Source organism: Rousettus aegyptiacus, unplaced genomic scaffold (genome assembly GCF_014176215.1).
Source record: "Rousettus aegyptiacus isolate mRouAeg1 unplaced genomic scaffold, mRouAeg1.p scaffold_m13_p_5, whole genome shotgun sequence".
Classification (NCBI taxonomy): Eukaryota; Metazoa; Chordata; class Mammalia; order Chiroptera; family Pteropodidae; genus Rousettus; species Rousettus aegyptiacus.
In genome coordinates this window covers 82,669,221-82,691,590 of record NW_023416308.1, presented here as the reverse complement: position 1 = coordinate 82,691,590, position 22,370 = coordinate 82,669,221, and the positions used below count along the sequence as shown (strand labels likewise).

The 22,370-nt window shown below is 39.0% G+C and overlaps 1 protein-coding gene and 1 pseudogene across 1 annotated transcript in view; one reads left to right on the top strand and one right to left on the bottom strand.

Annotated features, from left to right (window-relative positions):
- The window catches only part of SWAP70 (switching B cell complex subunit SWAP70), a 63,324-nt gene extending 43,880 nt beyond the window's left edge, over positions 1-19,444 (bottom strand). The window contains exon 1 of the mRNA XM_016147357.2: positions 19,258-19,444. Within this exon, the coding sequence (XP_016002843.1) occupies positions 19,258-19,356 (99 nt within the window). The 5' untranslated portion in view covers positions 19,357-19,444. The remainder of the gene's footprint in view (positions 1-19,257) is intronic.
- LOC118603032 lies at positions 13,944-14,062 on the top strand (annotated as a pseudogene).
- Positions 19,445-22,370: the final 2,926 nt, after the last annotated feature.

Here is a 22,370-nt window from a genome sequence, read left to right as displayed (position 1 = left end):
TCTACATGCTCTGCTGGTTTTAAGGAAGTAAGTAAAGGAAAGGAAGTAAATTCACAAATGGTTATAAATGAAGTAATGAAGACTTTTATCAGCCCCTACAAAGCAGGCTGTGTTTCTCAAGCAGACCCTGTAGTTGCCAGTAGTAGAACACATGAAAAGAGCACGGTGGAGCTTTCACTGAAGAATCTTACACCACAGTCAGCAAAGTCCTAAAAAGATATTTCCTTTCTCTATCTACTAAAACCTATAGGGTAATTAGCTACCTCCAAAGAGGTTTTGTGAGGATGAACTTTAAGAATGTAAAGTGCTTAAAACTGTAATGTAGCACCGAAATAAATGTTTGAGAGAAACAAAGAGCGTGTTTCTTAGATAAGGCTCAAAGGTCATTCGAATTTTAAAATCATTTGGGACCTCACCTAAGTAAAAAGGTCCAACCACTGATTAAGTAATGGTCCATCCATAAAATGTGAAGAACAACGAGAAAGTTCAATGTGGAGTGATAGGAAACGATCTCCAAGACAAATTAAGCAAAAAAGCAATGTACCTGACTTATAGTGTGCTATATTTTACATAAAAGGAGAAAAAAGAAGAAAATAAGAAACTCCAGGAGGATATATAAGAAACAAAAAACAGTGAGGGAAAGACTGGTTTGATGTTAGATCAGGGGTAGAAGACGATTTTCACTGTTTTATTGTTTTGAAAAAAATAATTACCTAGTCAAAAATGTACTACCTATTTAAGAAACTAAATATCTATTTTTTTTTTTAAGTGGCCAGCCTAAGATCACACAGCTAAATCTATCTATCTCAAAGTCTATACCTTTTCTTCTACATTAACCTACCCCATAGAGATTAGGTATAAAAGGACATATTCTACAGCAATATACCACGATTAACGGATGAATAAAATATAAGGGCAATAAATGAGTTCAGAAAGGAGAAATATGTGTACTACAGTTGACTTCACAGAGGAAATAAAAAAGTAACCTGGGCCTTCAAATAAGGATAGCTTTTGGATAGGAAAAGGGTTTTTCAAAAATCAGAAAGCTTTCCAGATAGGGGAATAACATGAGAAAGTAGCTGATTAATGCAAAATTCTCAAGGTAAAAAAGCAGACATCAGTCTCTCCCATGCCCACTCCTCTCTCTGCTTTTGAGTCTCATAGATCCTCCAACTTAAAGTCCTGGCAGGGACCCTGGACACCATACTGTCATCCCTTACGTCTTACAGACGGTGAGTACTGGCTCAAAGAGATTAAATTTGTTTTTCTTGTCTAAAGGTACTTCGCAGAACCGAGTCTAGAATTCAGGTTCCCTGGACCAAAACTCTCTAGCAATAAGGAACATTATGGTTTTAGTTTTCTGACGTCAACGGCAATGTTCTTTGAATGTGAGGTACTTAGTTAAATTCATTGATCACACTGAAGAAGATTTGGATTTTAACTCTAGACTTCAGGCTTGGACAATTAAACAGCACTTTTGTTAAATATAGGAATAGCTTAATTCGGTGATGAGTTTCTTAACCACCTTTATTTAGTTAAGCAAAGTGTGACGGAGGCAGCAAATTGGTAACAAGAACTTGAAATGAGGAGACCTGAGTCTCAGCCCTGCTCGTGTGGTCTGTTCCTGTTCGGTGGTTTGCCATTTTCCCTTTTTAGATGTTTTAATATTGTGCTACTTACTCACTTAGTCTCAGTATACTCCCTCCAAAATGAGGAGCTGCACTTGTGTCTAAAAAATTTTTTAAAGCCCAATCCTTAACTGCCAACTCAAATTCGTTTCATGAATTCAACAAAAGAACTGTAATTCAGATCAGAAATTCTGCTTTTTTCATTGTTAGTATGGCCTAGAGTAGGGAAGTCTTCTTCAAACAAAATAACAAACTGAATAACAGATAACTGAAAAGAGAAAAAAACTGTGTGCTACCTTTAAAACTTTTTACATTTTATCAGCAATTTTTTAAAAGCCTACATGGCATCTCAAGTTTTTCTGAGAAAATAAAATGTATACAGAAACCAAAATCTCGAAGGTCAGAATATAAACTAGTAACAAGAAATAAACCACCCTCTAAGCTTATACAGCAGTGATGCTCTTTGGAGTAGACTCACTTCATCCGTTAGTTGGTCTCGCCCCTGAGAAATAACTATTATTGCTATTTTATAGATGAAGAGGCTGAAATCAGAGATTAGGAGATGTGCCCCAAATCACAAAGTTGTATGTATAGTGAAAACTGAGACTAGAACTAGACTAGACTAAACCTCGTGCTTTGGTACCCTTTCTACTCCGTGTCACCCTGCCTATACAAAGGTGATTCTTGTTGCTAAGGTACAGTGATGAACTGGTATTCTCCCAGCTCGACTTAGTCAGTTCTCCAGGACCCAATAAGACGGCTGGAGCTATTTAGCAGAGCTAAGTTAAATCCAGTGGTGAAGAACTACACATGCCTAGAAATCTAGGACCATTCCCTCTCTGGGATCCCCCATCTCTTAGCACCCACATTTGAGGGAAACTATTCCAAGAAAGACACTGGCCTCCTCTTCAGATGAGGAAGTTGGAAGCAGGTCAGGACAAAAGCAATCCCGAGGAAAGAGAACTATACATTCTTGATTTGTAAAAGCACTGCCATTGAATCACTCTAATCAGAGCGTTTGCAAGTTTCTTGAAAAAGTTGAATTTATCCCACTTCAAATGCCTGTTCTTCCAAAGGCCATTCTTTAATGCACTGACATGATTGCTAAGCAACTTCGCTCTCATTGCCCTGATTTGAAGAATAAACTATTATTACTACAATAAAAGATCCATCACCATGCCAGAAACTCATCTCTCCAGTTCCTTAATAGATGACGAGATGACTAATTAACTGCATGAGCCCTGCTCCCGTAGTCTGTTCTTGTTCAGTGGTTTGCCATTTACCCTTTTAAAGTATTCTGCTCCAACTGCCATGAAAATGAAATCAAGGATGATGAACAAATAACAGTGTTTTGACACACTGTGTAATGTTTACCCTCCTCTCTTTCAAAGATGTAAAGATTATAAAGGTTCTCTGAAATGCGTCCCCCCCCCCACCCAGTCTCACACAGTTTCCCTTTACAGGATGTGCGTAATGGGCAAAATTCAACACTGAAAAAAGGGGGGTGGAGATCTCTATTGCAATAAGCTTATCTGAGCGGACACGATTATAGAATTATAATTCATAATGGCAATCTTTTTTTAAAACATGAAAATTCCTGTCTGAGTTATAAAATTTCAAACTGATGGCAAATTACCAGAAAACTCTTCCTAACAATGAACCAGAATGACCAATTTCCTACCCGTGCTATGCCCTGCCTTAAGAGCATTGTCTTAATAAAAGTCCTGTGCCTTTTTGGAGTCATTTTCCCTTTCCTGACAATATCCTTTCATTCTGCTTGTCACTGCTTAAGTCTTGCTTGCTTTCTCTGACATTATCTTTATTATATTCAGCCTCAGAAATCTCAAAGCCATCGTTGACTCATGCTGGGTGCTGTGGGAATGCAATAAATCACCATTCCAGACACTTAGTAAATTAATCTTCAAGTCCTGCTTACATCACATTATCCCGTCATCTAAAATTCGTCAAAAACATACAGAAGTAAAAACCAAGTAAATATGAGCTCTATATTTAACTCACTCAACAGGCCAACCCCACTTTACCTCCTAGCTTTGTCTTTTCCTACCCCTCCGCACAAATCTAGCCAAACGAGTTACTCACTGTACCCTGAACCCTATACCGCCTGCTTCCTCCTCCAGGCCTTTGTGCCAACCACCCCATCTCTATTTCTACCTAACACAAATGCCGTCCCTTTCTGAAATCCTCACCTCTCAAAATCAAGATCGTCTTTCCCCACTGTTTCCCAAGTACTCTTATTTTACGTTACCACACATGACTTTTCTCTCCCATAAGACGGACTATTTCTGAAAGAAAGGACCATCTTACCCATTCTTGCATTTCCACAGCACCTAGCATGCTACCCGGAATGCAGAAGGCTTTCAATGAACACCGCATGAATTCTTTCAAAAAATTCTCAGTTAATGGTAAAACCATAATACTTTAAATAGTGACAACAATCTTAGGAAATAACCTACACCTATTTCCTTATTTCACAGACTGGGGCCTGAGACTTGACCTTAGTCACACACTGATTAGTACCAAAGCAGGGATGAGAACCCAGCTCTCCTAACTGTTTGTCCTACAATGATACCCTGTGCTGGAAACATTCCCTTCTGCCTAGTCACATCCTTCAAGACTGGGTCATTCTTCATAAACTCTAGGAAACCGTCACTGACCCCCCTGCCCAATGAACTCCTCCTATTCAGCATTTAACCAAGTCTGCTTCATACGCTAGTGGTATCTCAAGTACCTAACTGCAGCTCAGTGAGAGAGGAAACTCTGCCTAATATTTTTCTTCCTTACCCTTCACAGTGACCAAAATAGGGCTAAGGGAGAACTCAGTAAAGCCAACACTTACAGGCAGACCTCTAACTCAAAATCATCTGTTGTGGTGTTGTCCACAGATTATATGCCACTAAACTACAGTGTATGCTACTGGATTACATCTTAAATGAACCACCTTTAGTAAGTTATTTTGGATAATTCATTAACAGTCCTCTTCATAAATCAAACATAAAATAATGGCAAATTTGACCACATAAGCATTTCTAAAGTTCCCTTTAAAAAAAGATACTATAAACAAATAAACAAAAAAGGTTATTATGTCCAATATTCAAATTACTCTTAGAAATTATTAGGTAAAACACCTAATGAAAAAGCAAACAACGGACACAAACAGACGATTTACAGAAAAAAAATAGTGACTAATAAATATACAAAAAAGATGCTTAACCTCATTAGTAATCAAAATAATGCAAATTAAAAGAGCTATTACTTTTTGCCTGAGTATTAATACCTGGTGTTTGAGCAAATATAGAGGAGTAGAGATTGCCAACCACCAAGTCTAGAGAAAGTATAAAGCAGTTTTTCCCCGACACTACTGACATTTTGGGCCAGATAATTCTTTGGGGAGCAGGAGGAGGTATCCTATGTGTTGTAGGATATTCAGGAGCATCCCTCGCTAAAAACATCAAAACATCTCAAATATCTACATCAACACAGTGAAACAGTTCATAGCCATTATAAAGGATGGTATCTATATCCATGTACATTTATATGGAAAGATGACCCTAACACACTGTTTAAGAAAACAGGTTACCCAAAAAGGCAACCAAAAGAATAGAAGAAGATATTTGCAAACAATACCTCCAATAAGGGGTTAATATCCAAAATATACAAAGAACTCATACAACTCGACAACAAAAAAAAAAAACACAAACAATCCAATTAAAAAATGAGCAGAGAACCTGAATAAACTTTTCCAAGGAAGACATACAGATGGCTAACAGACATATGTTCAACTTCACTAACTACAAGGAAAATGCAAATCAAAATCACAATGAGATACTGTCTCACACCTGTTAGAATGGCTATCATCAACAGGACAAGTAATAATAAGTATTGGAGAGGTTGTGGGAGAAAAGGAACCCTCACACACTGCTGGTGGGAATGTAAACTGGTGCAGCCACTATGGGAAATAGTACGGAAGTTCCTCAAAAAATTAAAAATGGAGCTACCATGTGACCCAGCAATCCTTCTTCCGGGTATCTACCTCCAAAATTTTAAAACACTTATTCGTAAAGATTTATGTACCCTTATGCTCATTGCAGCATTATTCATAATAGCCAAAACAAGGGAACAAACAAATTGTCCTTCAACTGATGATTGGATAAAGAGGTGGTACATATATACAATGGAATACAACTCAGCCATAAAAAAAAAAAGATGAAATATTGCTATTTGCAACAACATGGATAGATCTTAAGAGTATCATGCTAAGTGAAATAAGTGAGACAAAAAAAAAAAAACACAAGAACCATATGATTTCACTCATATGTGGGATATAAAACAAAAGGTAACAAACAAACAAACAAAACAAACTCATAGACACAGACAACAGAATGGTGGTTACCAGAGGTGAAGGGGAGGAGGGAGAACAAGGGGGTCAAATATACGATGGAAGGAGAACAGACTTTGGGTGGTGAGCACACGATGGAGCACACAGGTGTTGTATTATAAAGTTGTATTCCTGAAACATTATTAACCAATGTTACCCAATAAATTTAATTAAAATTTTAAAAAATGGTTAAGATGGCAAAAAAAAAAATAGGTTACAAAAGCATATGAGATATGATACCATTGATATAAATGGGCGCATATGTATATATATGTGCGTGTGTGCATGCATGTGTGTGGATGTGGAGGACAACGGAGAGAAACAGAGAGATAAAACGGGAGGGGGAGAGAGACTATAGAAAGATAAAGTTAACTATCTGCCTTTGGGGGTGGAATTTTGGGAGCTTTACCTTTACCTCTTTATTTCAATGTGTTGTTTGAATATTCTAGGTATTATCTTTATAATCAGAAAAAGTGAAGCTTTTATATTTATGAAAAATTTAAAAAATTAGATATGTCTGAGGGTTCCAGCTAGAAAGCACCAATAAAATTACAAAATATGAAGAGAGCATTGTAGGACTGTAAACTGACTCATTTGAGTCATCCAAAAAGAACTGTGCTTTGCCATGCCATTTGAAGAAACCACACCATGGGCAGCAAACGCTCCCAATCTGGGACAGCCTCCTTAATTCCAGCCTCATACTGGACAAATGTCTTTAAGAAGATAAATCATTGGTAAGATTTAACTCCAGTAAACTTCTGTGTGTCTCTCTCACCCACTACTTCGTAAGTTCCTTAAAGAGAGGGTCTGTATTTTACCTATTTGTGCAGTAAACATCAAAACCTAATAAAGCACCTGATAAGAGTATCTGATGTTCAACAAATGTTAGCTAAATGCGTTCCATTTGAGAACCTTCATTTTTTTCTTTTTCGTTTCCATCATCTTTATCTAGATCTGTGACTTTGAATTTATGTCACTATACTACCAGTTTATTCTTTCTGGAAAGAATTTTTGTTTACTTGGAATCTCTGACTCAGATCACTTTTAGAGTAAAAAACAATGCCTCCGTAGTTACTAACACCACCAGAACTAGCAGGCATAACTCATCTGGCCTGAGATCTAGTAAAGCAGTCCAGTTTCTGAAAATTCAAACAGAGATTTTTGAGGGAAGGACTCACTAAGACTTAACAAGCATGTTAGAGAGATCTCTATAGAGGAGAAAGAAAGTGGGCAGTCCTGCAGGAGTGTACTCTTCTCTGAAGCCATAGTATGCACCCAAGGTGATGATAAAGATCACAAACCTGAGGTTTACCCCTCTTCCACCCTATCTTCTGACCACTCTGTTCCCTTATGGTCCCTATAATATGGCTTCTATCCCTATCAAGTTCTTGAAATTGCTTTTTCAAAAGAATTCTATGACACAAAAATGTACCACTCACATCCCTCAAGAAGGAAGTGCCACCCAGCTTCAAGAAATGTGGTTCGCTGAGCACCTCCAGCTCATGTACCTTCAGGATCCACCTCAGCCAATAATTGAACAAGGTGGTAATATCATTTCTCCCCAACCTGGGAGTCTTCTAACGGGCTGTCTTTGCTCCAGCACTCCCAGTTTTGTCAAGTCCATATCATGGGTTTGACAGCTCCTTTTCCCAATTCTGCTTCTTTTTTTTTTTTTCTGTAGGTATTTCTCCACAATAACCCTTTTGTACTCTGTCCTAGTATCTGCTTCCTTGAGGACCCAACCTGCGACAGATACCTTCTGAACAGGTCACTCTCCCCAGCTTCCGGCACTTCGAAGTCTGGATCATCCCTTCCTCTCAGGCTTTTTTTTTTTTGGTCCTATGATATACTATTTTCTAAGTTCTTCTCCTTCCTCTACCAAGGTGCCTTTATGGGATCACCTCCCTCCCACCTCGTTCTCCCAATATGGACATTTCCCAAAGCCCAATTTTTGAGCCTTGAGTTCTTCTTTCTCCTTATTCTCTTCTTAAAAAGTGCTTTTATTCTGACGAGGTTAAATCACCTCTATTCTAATGACTCTCAGCTCTCTTTTTAGTCTGATCTCTCAACTGAGTCCTGGTTTAAATCACTAATACTAGAGATTTCTATGATCAATTTGTCTCACATCCACAAAATCCAAAGGAGAACTCATTACCTTTCTTCCCAAAACAGGATCCCCACCCCGATCCTGACTTAGGTACCATCATTCCCTTTACAACAGAACTATGGACTCTCCTCTCCTTGTACCTTTTTTTTTTTTCCTTTTAATGCCTATAGCACTTTCTTGTACCTCTTTTATTCACAGGTTGTCTTGTTTCCGGATCCAAGTCAGCCCACCATGACCAATCTCTCTCTCCTCTGAGTAAGCCGCTCTGTTGGCTTAAGGCTAACCAGAGAATATGAAGCTGGGGAAACGGGCTCTCAGCCCTCAGTGGTGGGTCCCATTCTTCCTTCCTGAGGCCTTAACAAAGAGCTGATGAATAGTGAGCACTCACCAGGAGATGACCGTGGTAAACACACCAAGCTAACAAAGTTAAATCAGAAGGCTAAACCTTGAAGACTTCATCCTCTACTCCACAGTTTACGAATGAGGAAACTGAAGCTCAGCGAGGAGAAATGACTTTCCATGACCACAAAGAATGGAGCAGAGACAGGTCTCCTCACCCCCCAACCAGTGTTCTCTCTCTCCTGACACTTACTCCTATTCCCCCAAAAGATTTACTTTCTAAACCTTTCGTCATAGATATTCTTAAAAGGAGTTTCGCACATCCCTTAAGGTCAGTGACGAAAGTCTCCTTCCTCTAGAAGCATTGTCTGACCTAACTCCTCCAATCCTCACCGCAGGCTAGCTAGGCTCCCTTTCTCTGTGTTTCCCAGCACTGTGTACTCTCTATATTTGAAATACCAGTTTGCTGGTCTGTCTCATTCACAAGACTTTAAGCTCTATAAGGGTAGGGAATATATCTTTTTTGGTTCCCACAGCCACCATCCTAGTCCAGCACCAGTTTACTCATCAACTTTCATAGCAGAATTGGTCTCCCCATCTCTAGCCTCTCACCTCTAATCATCACAGCTACATCCTCAGAATCATTCAAAACTCTACTTTTGTCATATATTGATCCGAAAAGTTTTACTAACTTCCCCTCTTTAAAGGATCAGTCCTGAATTACTCGTTATAACATAGTCAACAAATATGTATTAACCATCTAATCTGTACAAGAACAAAAGCATCTAAAATGTAACCTTTTCTCCCTTTAAATCCTAATTGTCCACTATGTCTCAAATGAAACATTCTCCCACACCCAGAATATTTCCATACAGCTCACAAATACTACAAGTTTGGGCTCTTGCTCTTACTTACAATGCTACCAACATACCTACTACCTTTCTGTGACTATACTGGATAAGAGATCTGTCCCATTCCCTCCAGAAATAGCTCCTCCATGAAACCTTCCTTGTCTACAACTGTCTGCATCTTTCTTTATATCCTTGGAACTTCTACAGCAGCTCTGTTGGATAGAAATATAATGCGAACCACATAGAAATTTAACATTTTTAATAGCCATATTATTAAAAAATAAAAGGAAACAGGTACAATTTATTTTAATAATATATATCCAAAGTATTATAACTTCAACACATAATCAATATTTTAAAATTATTAAATAGATACCTTACATTCTTTTCTTGTACTGAGTCTCTGAGATCCAGTGTATATTTTGCATTTACAGCACACCTCAATTTGAACTAGTCACTTTTCGATGCTTAATAGCTAAATGCGGCTAATGGCTAACATACTGACTGGACAGCATAGCCTAGAGCACTCATTTTCCACACTCTCTAGAACTTGCTTATATATTATGGTCATTTCATGTATTATCTTCTCTACTAAACCACACACTCTTCAAAGTAAAGAACAATGTTGGGCAACAATTTTTTCTTCCCCACAGTCCCTAACAGAAGGCGTTTGGTAGATTATAAATTTCAAATTCATATAATGTTTTGTAGATTAATTTCTTCAATATCATTATTTGGTAGGAAATAGGTGTCTAGTAAATGTTCTGTTTCCACAAATAAAGGTCGTGAGCTTCATCTACAGAAGCATGCATGTTGTTGAATGTCTTTATTATTCCCATTTAACAGATAATCCTAAAATACAAAAAGCAAAGCAAATACCCCAAAGTCGCCCAGGGAAAGAACCATAGAATTACAACCTAGTTCCATCTACTAACAGTCTGGTGTCCCATTAGCTAACAGCATTTTCGCCAATCGTCACTGAAGGAAGACACTGAGAGTTAAGTCAGCTAGCCACCAGCTCCTACTGTCAACTCCAGATTAACAGCCATCTGGCTGAGATATCTATGACCCTATGAACTGGAAGAAATGATGGGAATGTGCTGCCTGATAAGGCAAAAAGTGTTTCATCCTCCTAGAGCTGTCTATCCAGTGAAATATAATACCTTCAACAATATGGCCAGTTGTCCATCTGAGCAGAACAACTTTTATCCTAACTGGTGTCACTTCTGGCTAGTACACTATGTCTACATAAACCACACTCCTGGCCTAAATCAAACATAGTCATAAAGCTAATTATTCCTAAAGAAGCAAAAGGTTTAGAAGGCATAGAATAATCTTAAGATGAAAAAATTAGTTCTTCTAATATTGCAGAAATCTCCCTTTAATCACAATATATATATGAAACTGGACTATATGAAGATTTATTCCTAAATACCTTGCTGATAATTGCAAGTAGACACAGATTTTGAGTTAAAAAAAAGAGGAGGAGGAGGAGGAGGAGGAGGCAGAGGAGGAGGAGGAAGAGGAGGAGAAGCAGTAGCAGCAACCTGAAGGTAGAATGAGAAGAATAAAATAAAGAAGGAAATGGAGCAGAAACTTAAATTTAAGAAAGGAAGCCTTGGGGAAGATAAAAGAACCTGAGGCAAAGGGCTACCTTAGACTTAATTGTAGGAACAGGGACATATAAAGAACTGAGGAGGCAAGTCAGAGGACCCTGAGTTTCCATGTGCTAATTATCACTGAGCGGAGTATAATAACCCTCCTGTTGAGAGGAAATGAGAAATACCTAACGTGTGAGGGCAAACAGTAAGTGAGAAAAGTTAACACAAAGCCTCTCCCATTTTAGCAGCTTCCAGCTACTAACATACCTCTGGGACTGTGGTGAGACCCCAAAGGAAATACAAAACGGGGATCAGAAAGGTTAAGAGCTCTGAGTCACAAGATTAGAAATGCACTGGTTGTTAAGATGGAGGGCCACACACACACACACACACACACACACACACACACACACACAGTGTCTCATGGTTTGCATATTACCTTCAAAACAGCAAAAGTTTACATGTATTTCAAAAAAAAAAACAAAAAATTTCCAAGCTATCCCATGTAAAGTTTCTAGCAAGTAAGGAATAGAAAAAGGAAATAACCCAGAATCCATTATACTATTTTTTAAAAAATCTTTCATGTGCCCTTTTTTTGGAGAGCTGTCTTTACTGTTTTATTTTGGTGAATAAATAAAAAAATATATTTACAAAGACTTTTAGGGGCTCACTCAGACTCCAATCTCCTAACCTCATTTTTTAAAATTAGATTTTCAGTTCCTCAACAGAAACTACTTTTATCACAACAGTTAACAGAAACAAAATCACAAAAGATTAGGAAGGAAATACTATACGTGCCAAGTTCACAAGAATTAACCAAATCTTTTTTTTCCCAATTGTAGCTGACATTCGGTATTATTTTATATTAGTTTCAGGTATACAGGAGGTTAGGTATTTACATCATATACGAAGTGATCCCCCCAATTAGTCTAGCACCCACCTGACACTATACATAGCTGACTATATTCGCAACCATATCTTTTATATTGTGTTTCACTCTTCTGGCTTGCTTCCTTTATATTTTCAACTGCCTGGATCGATTACTTCTGTAACCAGCAAGTTTAAAATATTTTGAGGCTAAATGCCTACATGAGAACAGAACACATATTATGTACAAGATACATAAACCAACTGCAAGGCACAGAATTTTTAAAAAGTAGTTAAAAATCTACCTCTGCAAAATTAATAAAGACTCAAACTACCCGTTGTTCCTAAAAAAAATTCATTTATATCCTCATTAATTGTAAGCTCTTTCACTTGAAAAGGGCATAACTTAAAACAAAGAAAATTCTGTGCTTCTAAAAACAACAGCATAAAAGTGCAGAGCCAATAAGCTTATTTCAAGACATTTCCAGCGCTGACATGTAATTGACAATGCAACCATAATTGCAAAGTAAAGCTATAATAGAGGTTGCAAAAATAGTACTAGATTTTGCCAAATTTAGTAGGGCAACACTTACTATAACAATAAAAGAATTAATTTTAAGACACGTTTTGATCTCTGGAAGAAACATAAGAAACTAGTAATAATGGTTATTTACCTTCAGAGCAGGGAATTAGTGTGGGCCTTGAGTTGGAGGAAACTTACTTTTCACTTTTGTAAATGTCATTTTGAACTTTATGAATTTCATACCATGTAGATATATGAACAACTCTTTTTGATGTACATTTATTAAATAGCCTTCGTCTTTTTATCTTCTTGGAATTGCATGTATTTCTAAGTAACATTGGAGGTTTAGTATCCTTCGGCAAAGCCATTGAAATTCTAAATAATTTGAAGAAATTTTAAACATCAGTGAAAAAGAAATAATTATTGCCTCTACTTCAAATATGCCCTATACCTAGCTCCATTATGACTTCTGCAAATTTACAGCATAAACTAAAAGTGACAATGTCTGTTTCAGATGGCATATTAATAAGGTTTCCTAAAATATGGAATCCACACAAATGTCCTTCATCAAAAAAAAAAGAAAGAAAGAAAGAAAAAAAGGGCATAAACACCAAAACCAAACCTAGGAAAAAGCCGACTTAAAAAAATTTCTAATATTCAACTCACTAATATTTACTCAGCTACCTATAGGTACCTAGTACCTTCCTATATTTTTTAAAGTTTCCATAAATCTCACTCAGTAGTATTTAATCTCCCATCAGTTATCATAAAGCATACCAAAACTGCATTCAAAATGAATAATACAGTCTTAAACGATACAGTTTATTCTAAGGAAGGACTATTTATGAATACAGGTTTAAAGGCAAGTAGAGAATGTGTTTCTGAAGATTTATTTCCCCTCCATTAGCCTATTGCTCTCTACTTTAGAGCTACAAACTAAATCTCTACAATTTATAAAAGCTTAACTTGAAACAATAACTTAGTTTAGTGTCCCTCTGTACTCAAGCCTTAAAAGAGTAACACCAAATCAATATGACAATAAAAAAATGAGTTGCCTTCCAACATTCCAATTGCAAGTTAAGCTAATATAGCTAATGACTTCTATGTGTGCACAGGCTTGGTGTAGAGGGAAGACTTGTACAGCTGAAACTCAGGTGGGGAGCCAGAAATGCCACCTCTGGAGCCAGAGAGACAGAGGTTCCCTGCAGAGGGTGTAGAGATTGCCAGGGAAAACACCAAGGCGATCACAGGGAATGTGAAGGGAGAAGGAGAAAGAATCAAGGTAAGGACGGTGAGGCAGAGGCAGTTCCGTTTTTTGGAGGAGGAGTACTTTAAGAAAAATCAAGAAGATACTGACCTGCAAGTTGTTTTACAAAAGGAAACATTACTGTGAATAGATGACAGCCCAACATCAGCTTCTATAGTAGCTTATGAAAGTCACAGTGGTTTTTAAATTCTGTATTTTGTATCTTTATCTTATTGATAAGTTTAATGAAAGTCCATGTTTGCAATAACAAAATATCTTCCTTATGTTAATTTTTTCTTCGGATTTTCAGTTTCAAAGCTTAGATCGTAATTTTTGTTTTACTCAAAAAATATGCTATTAGTTAACAATTAAAATTAATATAAAAGTCTACGGTCATGCCACCCTAAACAAGCCCAATCCCATCTGATCTCGGAAGCTAAGCAGGGTCAGGGCCGGTTAGTACTTGGATGGGAGACTACCTAGGAAGACCAAGTGTTGTAGGCATAAAAACTAAATAAAAAATAAGGGATTGTAAACTGACAATGTCCTTGCAATCCGTGAGCTCAACCAAGGGTTGCCTAACCTAAAAAAATAAAATAAGGTATAAAAAATAAGCTTTTTTTGGTACTAGACTGGGGGCCCTCAAGAAAAATATTTATAGCATTGACCCAAACGCATTTATCTAAGTGAGTACTGCACTACAGAGTAATCTTAAAAATAAAAAATAAATTTATTTCCAGGATGATGCCAATACTCCAACTTTTCACAAGTTCTTTTTAGAGAAAAAATATGTAGCTTATGAGCTACAAGGAAGAATCAATCTTATTACAGTCTCCAAAATATATGTACATAACAACAATAATAGTAATAACTAACTCTCACAGATAAGAGATGATGTCGTTCTTGAAAATCTCTTCCCCCTTAGTTCCAGTGTTGCCCCAAAGTGTTCTTATCTCTCATTTCTGGTTCCCCAGCGTCTATTCTTCCTCCTACCACCTACCGTAACCATTCCCAAAGCCATCGATTAATCTCTTCCCTCCTTTTTCCAAGCTTCAACTACCAGATCCTATACCAACAGTCCCACCCTTCCCAAGGACGTCATCCCCAGCTAAACATCCTTTCATCAAGGACCTCAAAAACAAAACAAAACAAATAAAAAATTCTACATGCTCAAAGCTATCATTTCTTCTCTAAACAGTTCTTTCTCGTAACTTTCCTGTTTCTATTAAAAACCACTATATCCACTGGTCACCCATATTTGAAATTTGAGACATTTCTGACTCTGTCCTTTTCATTTGTCTTCACACCCAACCATGCGTACAGCCTGTGGACAGCAAAGCTCCTTCACCCACCATCCCCCCCATATCCAGACTCACCACCTCAAACCCCCATTACCTCTCATCTGGGCTATTGCAATAATTTCCTAATTCCAGTCTGCCCAATCTACTCCAACCTAATACATAGGTTACTGCCCAATTGACTTCTTTAAGTGCAATTCTGACCATGGCCCATCACGTCTCAGAAACTTGGAGGCCCTATGGTATCACCTAACTAGCCTGGTATTCAAAGCCCTTAACCCCAATCTATTTCCACAGCTTTATCACTAGCAATAACTCTCTCATATACATACACACAAACACATACCCACTCATATTCTACACTCCAGTCAAAATAAGTTATATAGAAGTCCCCACAAATGCTTGATTAATTCCTGTCTGTTACAATAGTTCACAGGAAAACCTTAGAGCTAACAGCAGTCAATAAATATCCATTGAATGAATGAATGAATAGAACGGGCTTAATCCTTCCCATACTACATAATTACATGATAGCTTTCTTCAAATTCCATTTCAAAGAAATTTTTTTTAATGAAGTAATCTCACCAGTAAAAAGTAATTGCCTCTTTCCCTAAAATCTCATGGTCCCTTATCTTCTGTCACACTCAGTATCTTCAATCCAATAATATTTCTGTATTTATCTCTACCACCAAACTTTGTTTCTTAAAGATAGGGTAATTGTGAGTAATTACATATACATACATATGTACATAGGTACACATATACATATATAAAAATATATAGAGAGAGAGAGAGCGTGCAAAAGAACACACCTTCTTTAATGGTTGATCTCTTTATTTGCTTACCAAAATGTAAACTCTTTGAAGCCAAAGATTCACATTTGTTTCTTTTTCCCCTACTTTTACTATCATATCACCCTTAACATGGGGCACAGTACCTAACACATGAAATGTCCATTACATAGTGAATGTACTTATTCATTGTGTCAAAAATTGTGAAGGTAATTCAAAAAGGCAAGTGTCAAAAATTTTGGAATGCCCATATAGTTTTCCAAAGTGAGAAATTTTAACTCTCATTTTTTGATATTTAATTTTTAGTCTGCTATTTAATAAAACAATTACAGTAGTACACTACTATCCATGGTGAATATTCCCAGTGGATGCCTGAAACCTGAAACCACAAATAGTACTGAATCCTATACATGCTATGTTTTTCCTATACATACATACCTATGATAAAGTTTAATTTATAAATTAGGCACAGTAAGAGATTAACAATAATAACTAATAATAGAACAATTATAACAATATACTGTCATAACAGTTATTTGAAAGTGCCCTCTCTCTTGATAACTGATCTGATAACCAAAATGCCTACTAAGTGACTAACAGGGAGGTAACATATACAGCATGGATACGCTGGACCAACAGACGATTCACATCTGGGGCAGGATTTGGGGAGGAACTGTATGAGATTTCATCAGGCTCCTGAGAATGGCATGTAACTTAAAACTTATGAATTGTTCTTTTCTAGAATTTTCCATGTAATACTTTTGGACAATAGTTGAAACTGAAGCCACAGAAAGTGAAACCGTTGGTGGGGGGCGGAGGGAGGCCTACATATATATTTCCTTTCAGAAGGTATTAACCCTTAAGGGCCTAAAAACACTAATTAATATTTTTATGAAATTATCATGGTACAGTACACAGAGTAAACACACAAAAGGTTACTATATGAACAAATTAAGGCAAAAACCCTACTCCTAGCCAACAGATCAAAGAATATCCAACTTCAAAGTCAAAACAAAAGATTAAAGACCCAAGTAGAAATTTTAAAAAATATTTTCAATTCCAGAAACATTGGCAACATGAATGGAACTTAATCCCAAAGTCTCTCAGTTAAATAGACAAGGGAAAGACAAATGCATGGTTACATTATCAACATCTTGTGGGTGAAAGCTATGAACTGGGATTTTAATACTTCCTGCCAAGCTGCAGTGAAGAATCCTCTGAACATGTTTTCTATTAGCAGCCACAAGGGCAATTTTGAATGGAGTGCAACAAAAGTAACAGAAAATATCTCATTTATGCCATCAATTGGCATAAATATTGGCTCAAAGGTGTGAAAATCTTGATTCTTGATTTAGCTACTACTTACAACTGTGACTTTGGGCAAGTCATCAAACATTTCAGAAGCTTCATCTACCTTATCTACAAAATTAAAGAATAATCTGGGAATATCTGGGGGGAAATACTATTCTTCTCTTGAAAGATCTTTAAAATAAATATGATGGTTAAAGAAAAAAAAGTTAACACTGTCTCATGGGGTTTTCAATGTATTAAAATTAATCAATATGACAACTACGACATAAAGTAGGGGGAGTTAAAGGGACCTATATAGTGATAAGGTCTCTTCATTTCTCTGGTAAAATATGAAATGGTAAAATATTAATTCTAAGTAGACTGTGAAAAATTAGATATATATGTATATATATAAAATAATAATCCCTAGAGCAACCATTAAAAACTATACAAAGAAATACAGTAAAAAAAAAAAACAACTCAGTATTAAAATGGAATACTAAAACATGTTCAAATAACCTAAAAGAAAAAAATAGAGGAAGGACAAAAAAGAGAAAAGACACCAAATAAAAAATAGTAGCCCTAAATCTAACCATTTAAATAATTATATTAAATATAAACGGCCTAAACACACCAATTAAAAGACAGAGATTGTCAGAATGGATGAAAAAACAAGACCCAGCTATATACTATGTACAAGAAACCCACTTTAAATGTAGCAGTATAGGTAAATTAAAAGTAAAAACAGTAAAAAGTAAAATGCAGCTCTATTTATAATCACCAAAAACAGGAAATAATACAAATGTTCTTTAAGGGTGACTGGATTAACTATGGTACATCTATACAATGAAATATTACTTAACGATAAAAGAATTATTGATACACACAAAAACATGGATGAATCTCTAGGTATTATGCTGAGTAAGAGAAGCCAGTGTCAAAAGATAACATATTGTATGACTCCATTTATATGACACTGTGGAAGACAAAACTATAGCAATTAAGAACAGATCATTGATCGCCCACAGTTGGAGGTGAGGCGGTAGCATGAAGGAGTCTTCTGGGAAAATAGAACTGATAGAAACCTGATATTGGTGGTAGTTAAACAAAACCTATATATGTGTTAAACCTCATAAGACTGTACACCAAAAAGTCAATTTTACCATATGTTAACTTAAGAAAAATAATAATAAAGTAAATTAAAGATTAAGTGGATCATCTCCGTGACTTTTCCAGACTATGATGTTATAAATGAGAAAAGGAGAGGAGTGCCAAAGACAGACAGAGAATGCGAACTCCTACAGGCATAAAAGCCACTACTCATAAGAACCTCCTGGTTACTGTACAAAATATACAAAGCAAATCCAAACCTCAGAAATCAATTCCCAGAAGAGGCTAACAAAACCATTCAGATCCAAAATTTGAAAATCTAAAAATGCCTGTGAATGGCTTTTCTTGTCTGTTTCATATTTTATACTTTCAAGAAGCTGCCAATTTCTCCTGGCTAAGTGCCACTTCTCCTGCTTGGAGTTACTCAGTTTACAAGCATTCCTTTATTTATACCTTATACTCTCACTTACTGATGGGGTCTTTGGCAGTCACAGTAAAGACTCTGCAAAAGCAGTTGCTTTGGAAGGATACAAGAAAAATCAGTGCTCCTAGGGTCCCTACGGGATTCGACACACCCTCAAGCAGTTCCAGACCTGAGGACGCTAGGTGGGGAGGTCTTCCTCACAAGTCACAAAGCGTGTCCTACTGCCAAAACCCCCCAAAGGAGGAGGCTGCTGGAGGACGAGCTCCGAGGCACTTCTCCCTTCTCTGAACTGCCCGTTTGCCTCGGGTGCAGCGGGGGGAGGAAGGAGGGAGGTGAGGAGTTGAGGACCGTCCCAGGGTAAAGCGTGCGCTGTAAAAGGCTCTCCGACCAGTAACGTTGGGCAAGTCCCTTCCTCTCCCAGAGTTAAGGGAAAACTCTGGGTAAGTTGTTTAAGAGGGCTTCTCACCGCCCTGAGTCTGAAACTTTCTGGAGCACCCTGGCGCAAACAGGGACCCCGGCTGGCCGTTCGAAGACCCTGCCCCGCCTCTCACCCCCGCTCACTGCGAGCCTGTAGGGGACTAACACACACTATCCCAAGGCAAGAAGAAAGCAAACGAATGCCAAATCTCAGTCTCTACCCGCTCCGCCCCAAGCAAGCCGCCAGTCTGCATTCCGGCCCGCTCCTCCCTGTGGTCACCGCCCGCTGCGTCCCGCTTCCACCCTGGGTAGTGGAGCGCGCGCCGCGGAGGCCCGGGAGAGGGGACCCTGGGGAGGGGGGGCGCCCACCTTGAGCTGCGACTTGGAAACCTTGCCGCTGTGGTCCAGGTCCAGTGCAGTGAAGGCGTGCCAGATGGCCTTGAGCAGCTCGTCTTTCAAGCCCCCCATGGCCGCGGCCGTGTTACCGCGACTGCCCCGCCGGCCCTGCAACCCTCCAGGCACTCTGACACCCCTGGACCTCAGCGGCCCGCGGTGCAGTCACCTGACCCCGGCGGGCCCCGCCCCCGCCCATCCCCGCCTACTCGGCGCCAGCCCGGGGCAGCGCGCTGGGGCGGGAACGCGGGCGGGCGGGCGGCTCTGCCCACCCATACCCGTGAGAATGCCCCGCCCTCTGCCCTGGCTAGGACCGTAAACGCCACCCCGCGGCCCTCTAGTGTTCCCCCGGCCAGCTCCGGTCATTTTCGATGCTCGCGTACCCCTCAAAAAAAAAGCTGCCCATCGCGAGGAAAACCATGAGAGTCGGAGTGAGCAGCCTGCCTGGTTCCAGACGGCGCCCCGCAGTGAAAAAGGGCGACCTGGTCCTGCCTCAGGGACGCGATCACTGTCTGAGGAGACCAGACAAGACCCCGAAAAGTCCCCAGGCAGGGACTCAAATTGTAGCGCAGTCCCTAGAGGGAGAGAATGTCGAGGGGGATGAGCAGCCGAGAAGGCCTTCATTTCATTTCGCGACGTTTCTTGATGCCTACGGTGTAGTGGGCTCTGGGGGGCACAGAGACAAGTTTTAAGGTGGATGTAGAAGTCAGAGTCAGCCAACGTTTTCTTTCTCACCATCAGCTATTGAGGGTTAGTTTACAACTTAGGAAGGGTTTGACCTGGGTTGTGCCGCCGTTCCTGGTGTTTCTGTGTTTGCATAACAGGAAATCTGGGGGGACACCCCAAATCACTCCACCTATCTTACCAGTGAGAATGTGCGGACCTTTTAAAAGAGCTTGTCCAAGTGTAGAAGGGCGTCCTCCTCATTGCAGATGTTCAATTAATGTTACCAATAGTAACTTGAGGTCATGAGGCTTCAAATTCTCCACGTGTCAAATGAACGTGGTTGTACCAGATGTTCTGGAAAGGTTCTTCTGGTGCTTGCATCCTAGGAAAATGAGTCTTGCTGGCTGATTCCACCCCAATTAGGTCACCAGGCACAGTGCTTAGCCTCTCTGATCCAAGACCAGATATGAACGACATGGAGAGAAAAGCAAATACCAAGAGTTTTCAAATGGAGATGGCTCTCAAATAAAGTCCGGTTTTGTTTTCCTCTTTTATGTTCCTAAACACACGTATGTACTTTATTAAAATAAAAAATAAAATAAAGCATCATAAGGAATAGGGATTTGGAAAGAGGAGAAAAGGAAGGAGCTGATTCAACGAGCTTGAGGCCAAAGGGAATATGGCAGGGCAGAGAAGAGGATGGCTCAGCTGAAGGGAAGGTACAGAAGCAAAGGGACTGTGGGTTCCTTGCTTGCCCTGCCAGAATGCAGTTTCTATCATTCATCTTCCTCAACTCCAGCCCAAGTCGGCTAGTCAGCAGAAGCACGTGGTATAACCTCTAATTTCTTCATGCCAACTCAGCTTTCCCTGGGTAGTGACAAAAAAAGAAACCCTCCTAATTCTCAAGATTCAGCTTAACCACTAGATGACATCCCCTCTCTCAAGTGTCTGGAAGCACCAAACAGACATTTCAAAGGTGTTTTTTTTGTTGTTGTTGTTGTTTTTTTTAATGACATAACCAGGACATTCTGAACTTCCAAATTCCTACTTCTTCCACAATCCCCATTCTCATAATCCAAACAAATTTTAAAGCAGAATGATGTCATGGAAAGAGCCATGCTTTAGAACCTAACAGATTATATTAGTTATCTATTACTGTGCAACCAATTACCCCAAAATTTTGATAGCTCTAGACAATAATAAACATCTCGTATTTTCTATTGGTCCAAAATTTAGAAGTCACTTAGCTGTATAGTTCTGGATTGTGGTCTCTTGGGAGATTTCAGTCAAGATACGAGGCTGTAGTCATCTAAAGGCTAGGCTGGTGCTAGAGAATCTACTTCCAAGATAACTCACCTACATGAATTTGTTGATAAAAGGCCTCAGTTCATCCCTATGTGAATCTGTCCACAGGGTACTTGAACATCCTTACATCATGTCAGCTAGCTTTCCCCAGAACAACTTAACCTAGAAAGAGAAAGGTAGAAGCTACAACGTCTTTTATGATCCAGCTTTGAAAGCCACTCACCATCGTTTCTGAAATGTTCCACTGATTGTTCAGGTCAGACCTAGTTAATGTAGCAGGGGAACTACAAAAGAGTGTGAATGCCAGCAGGCAAGAATCACTGGAGCCACTGTGGAAGCTGCCTGCTACACAGATGAGGGCCAGAATCCGGGCTCCACCATTTGCTCATATATGAGCAAATCCAAGGCTTCATTTGTAAATGAGGATGCTAATCTTACAAAAATACTAGGAAGCTTAAGTGAAAAACTAATATATATGAGACACAGCATCATGGTATCTGGCAACTGTTGATGTTTGGCTCATGTGGTGGTTTCGTACTGTCAATTTAACTAAACCGGAATTTAGTTTCTCAAATTTCCCTGCCCAGTCTGGTTTCAGGACAGGATTGACCATAAGAGAAATTTGTGTAAGATTTGGAAGGAGCAAGTAAAGCTGCCCTTGTGCCCTAATGGTTGATACGGAGCCAGGTACCAGCTGCTGATTCTAAACTTGCTACTTATCTGCTGGCACACATTGTTGGTACAGAGCAGCAGCTGGACCCCCATTCCTCCAACTCCCATCATATCTCCTATTTCATCTTCTCAGAGCCCTGGGTCAAGGCACGCAGGCGGTTCCATAGAAAAGGCATCAACTTCTCCAGACTACCTGCATTGTCGACATGAGAGATAGCTAGGAGTTCCATTTGTCCTCATGGGTTCCAGTTTGTCCTTGTGGATTCTGGTTTGTCCTCACTCTCCCCCAATTCAATCCAACTTTTCTTCCTGACTGGTGGCTATGATGATCTATCAATTTCAGGCTGAATTCAGAGATAACCGCCTTCCATAGGTTTCTTCACCAGCTTTCTTTGTGATCCCTGGTTAATCACTTTTCTCTGATCCTTCCATTATCTCCTTTCAGA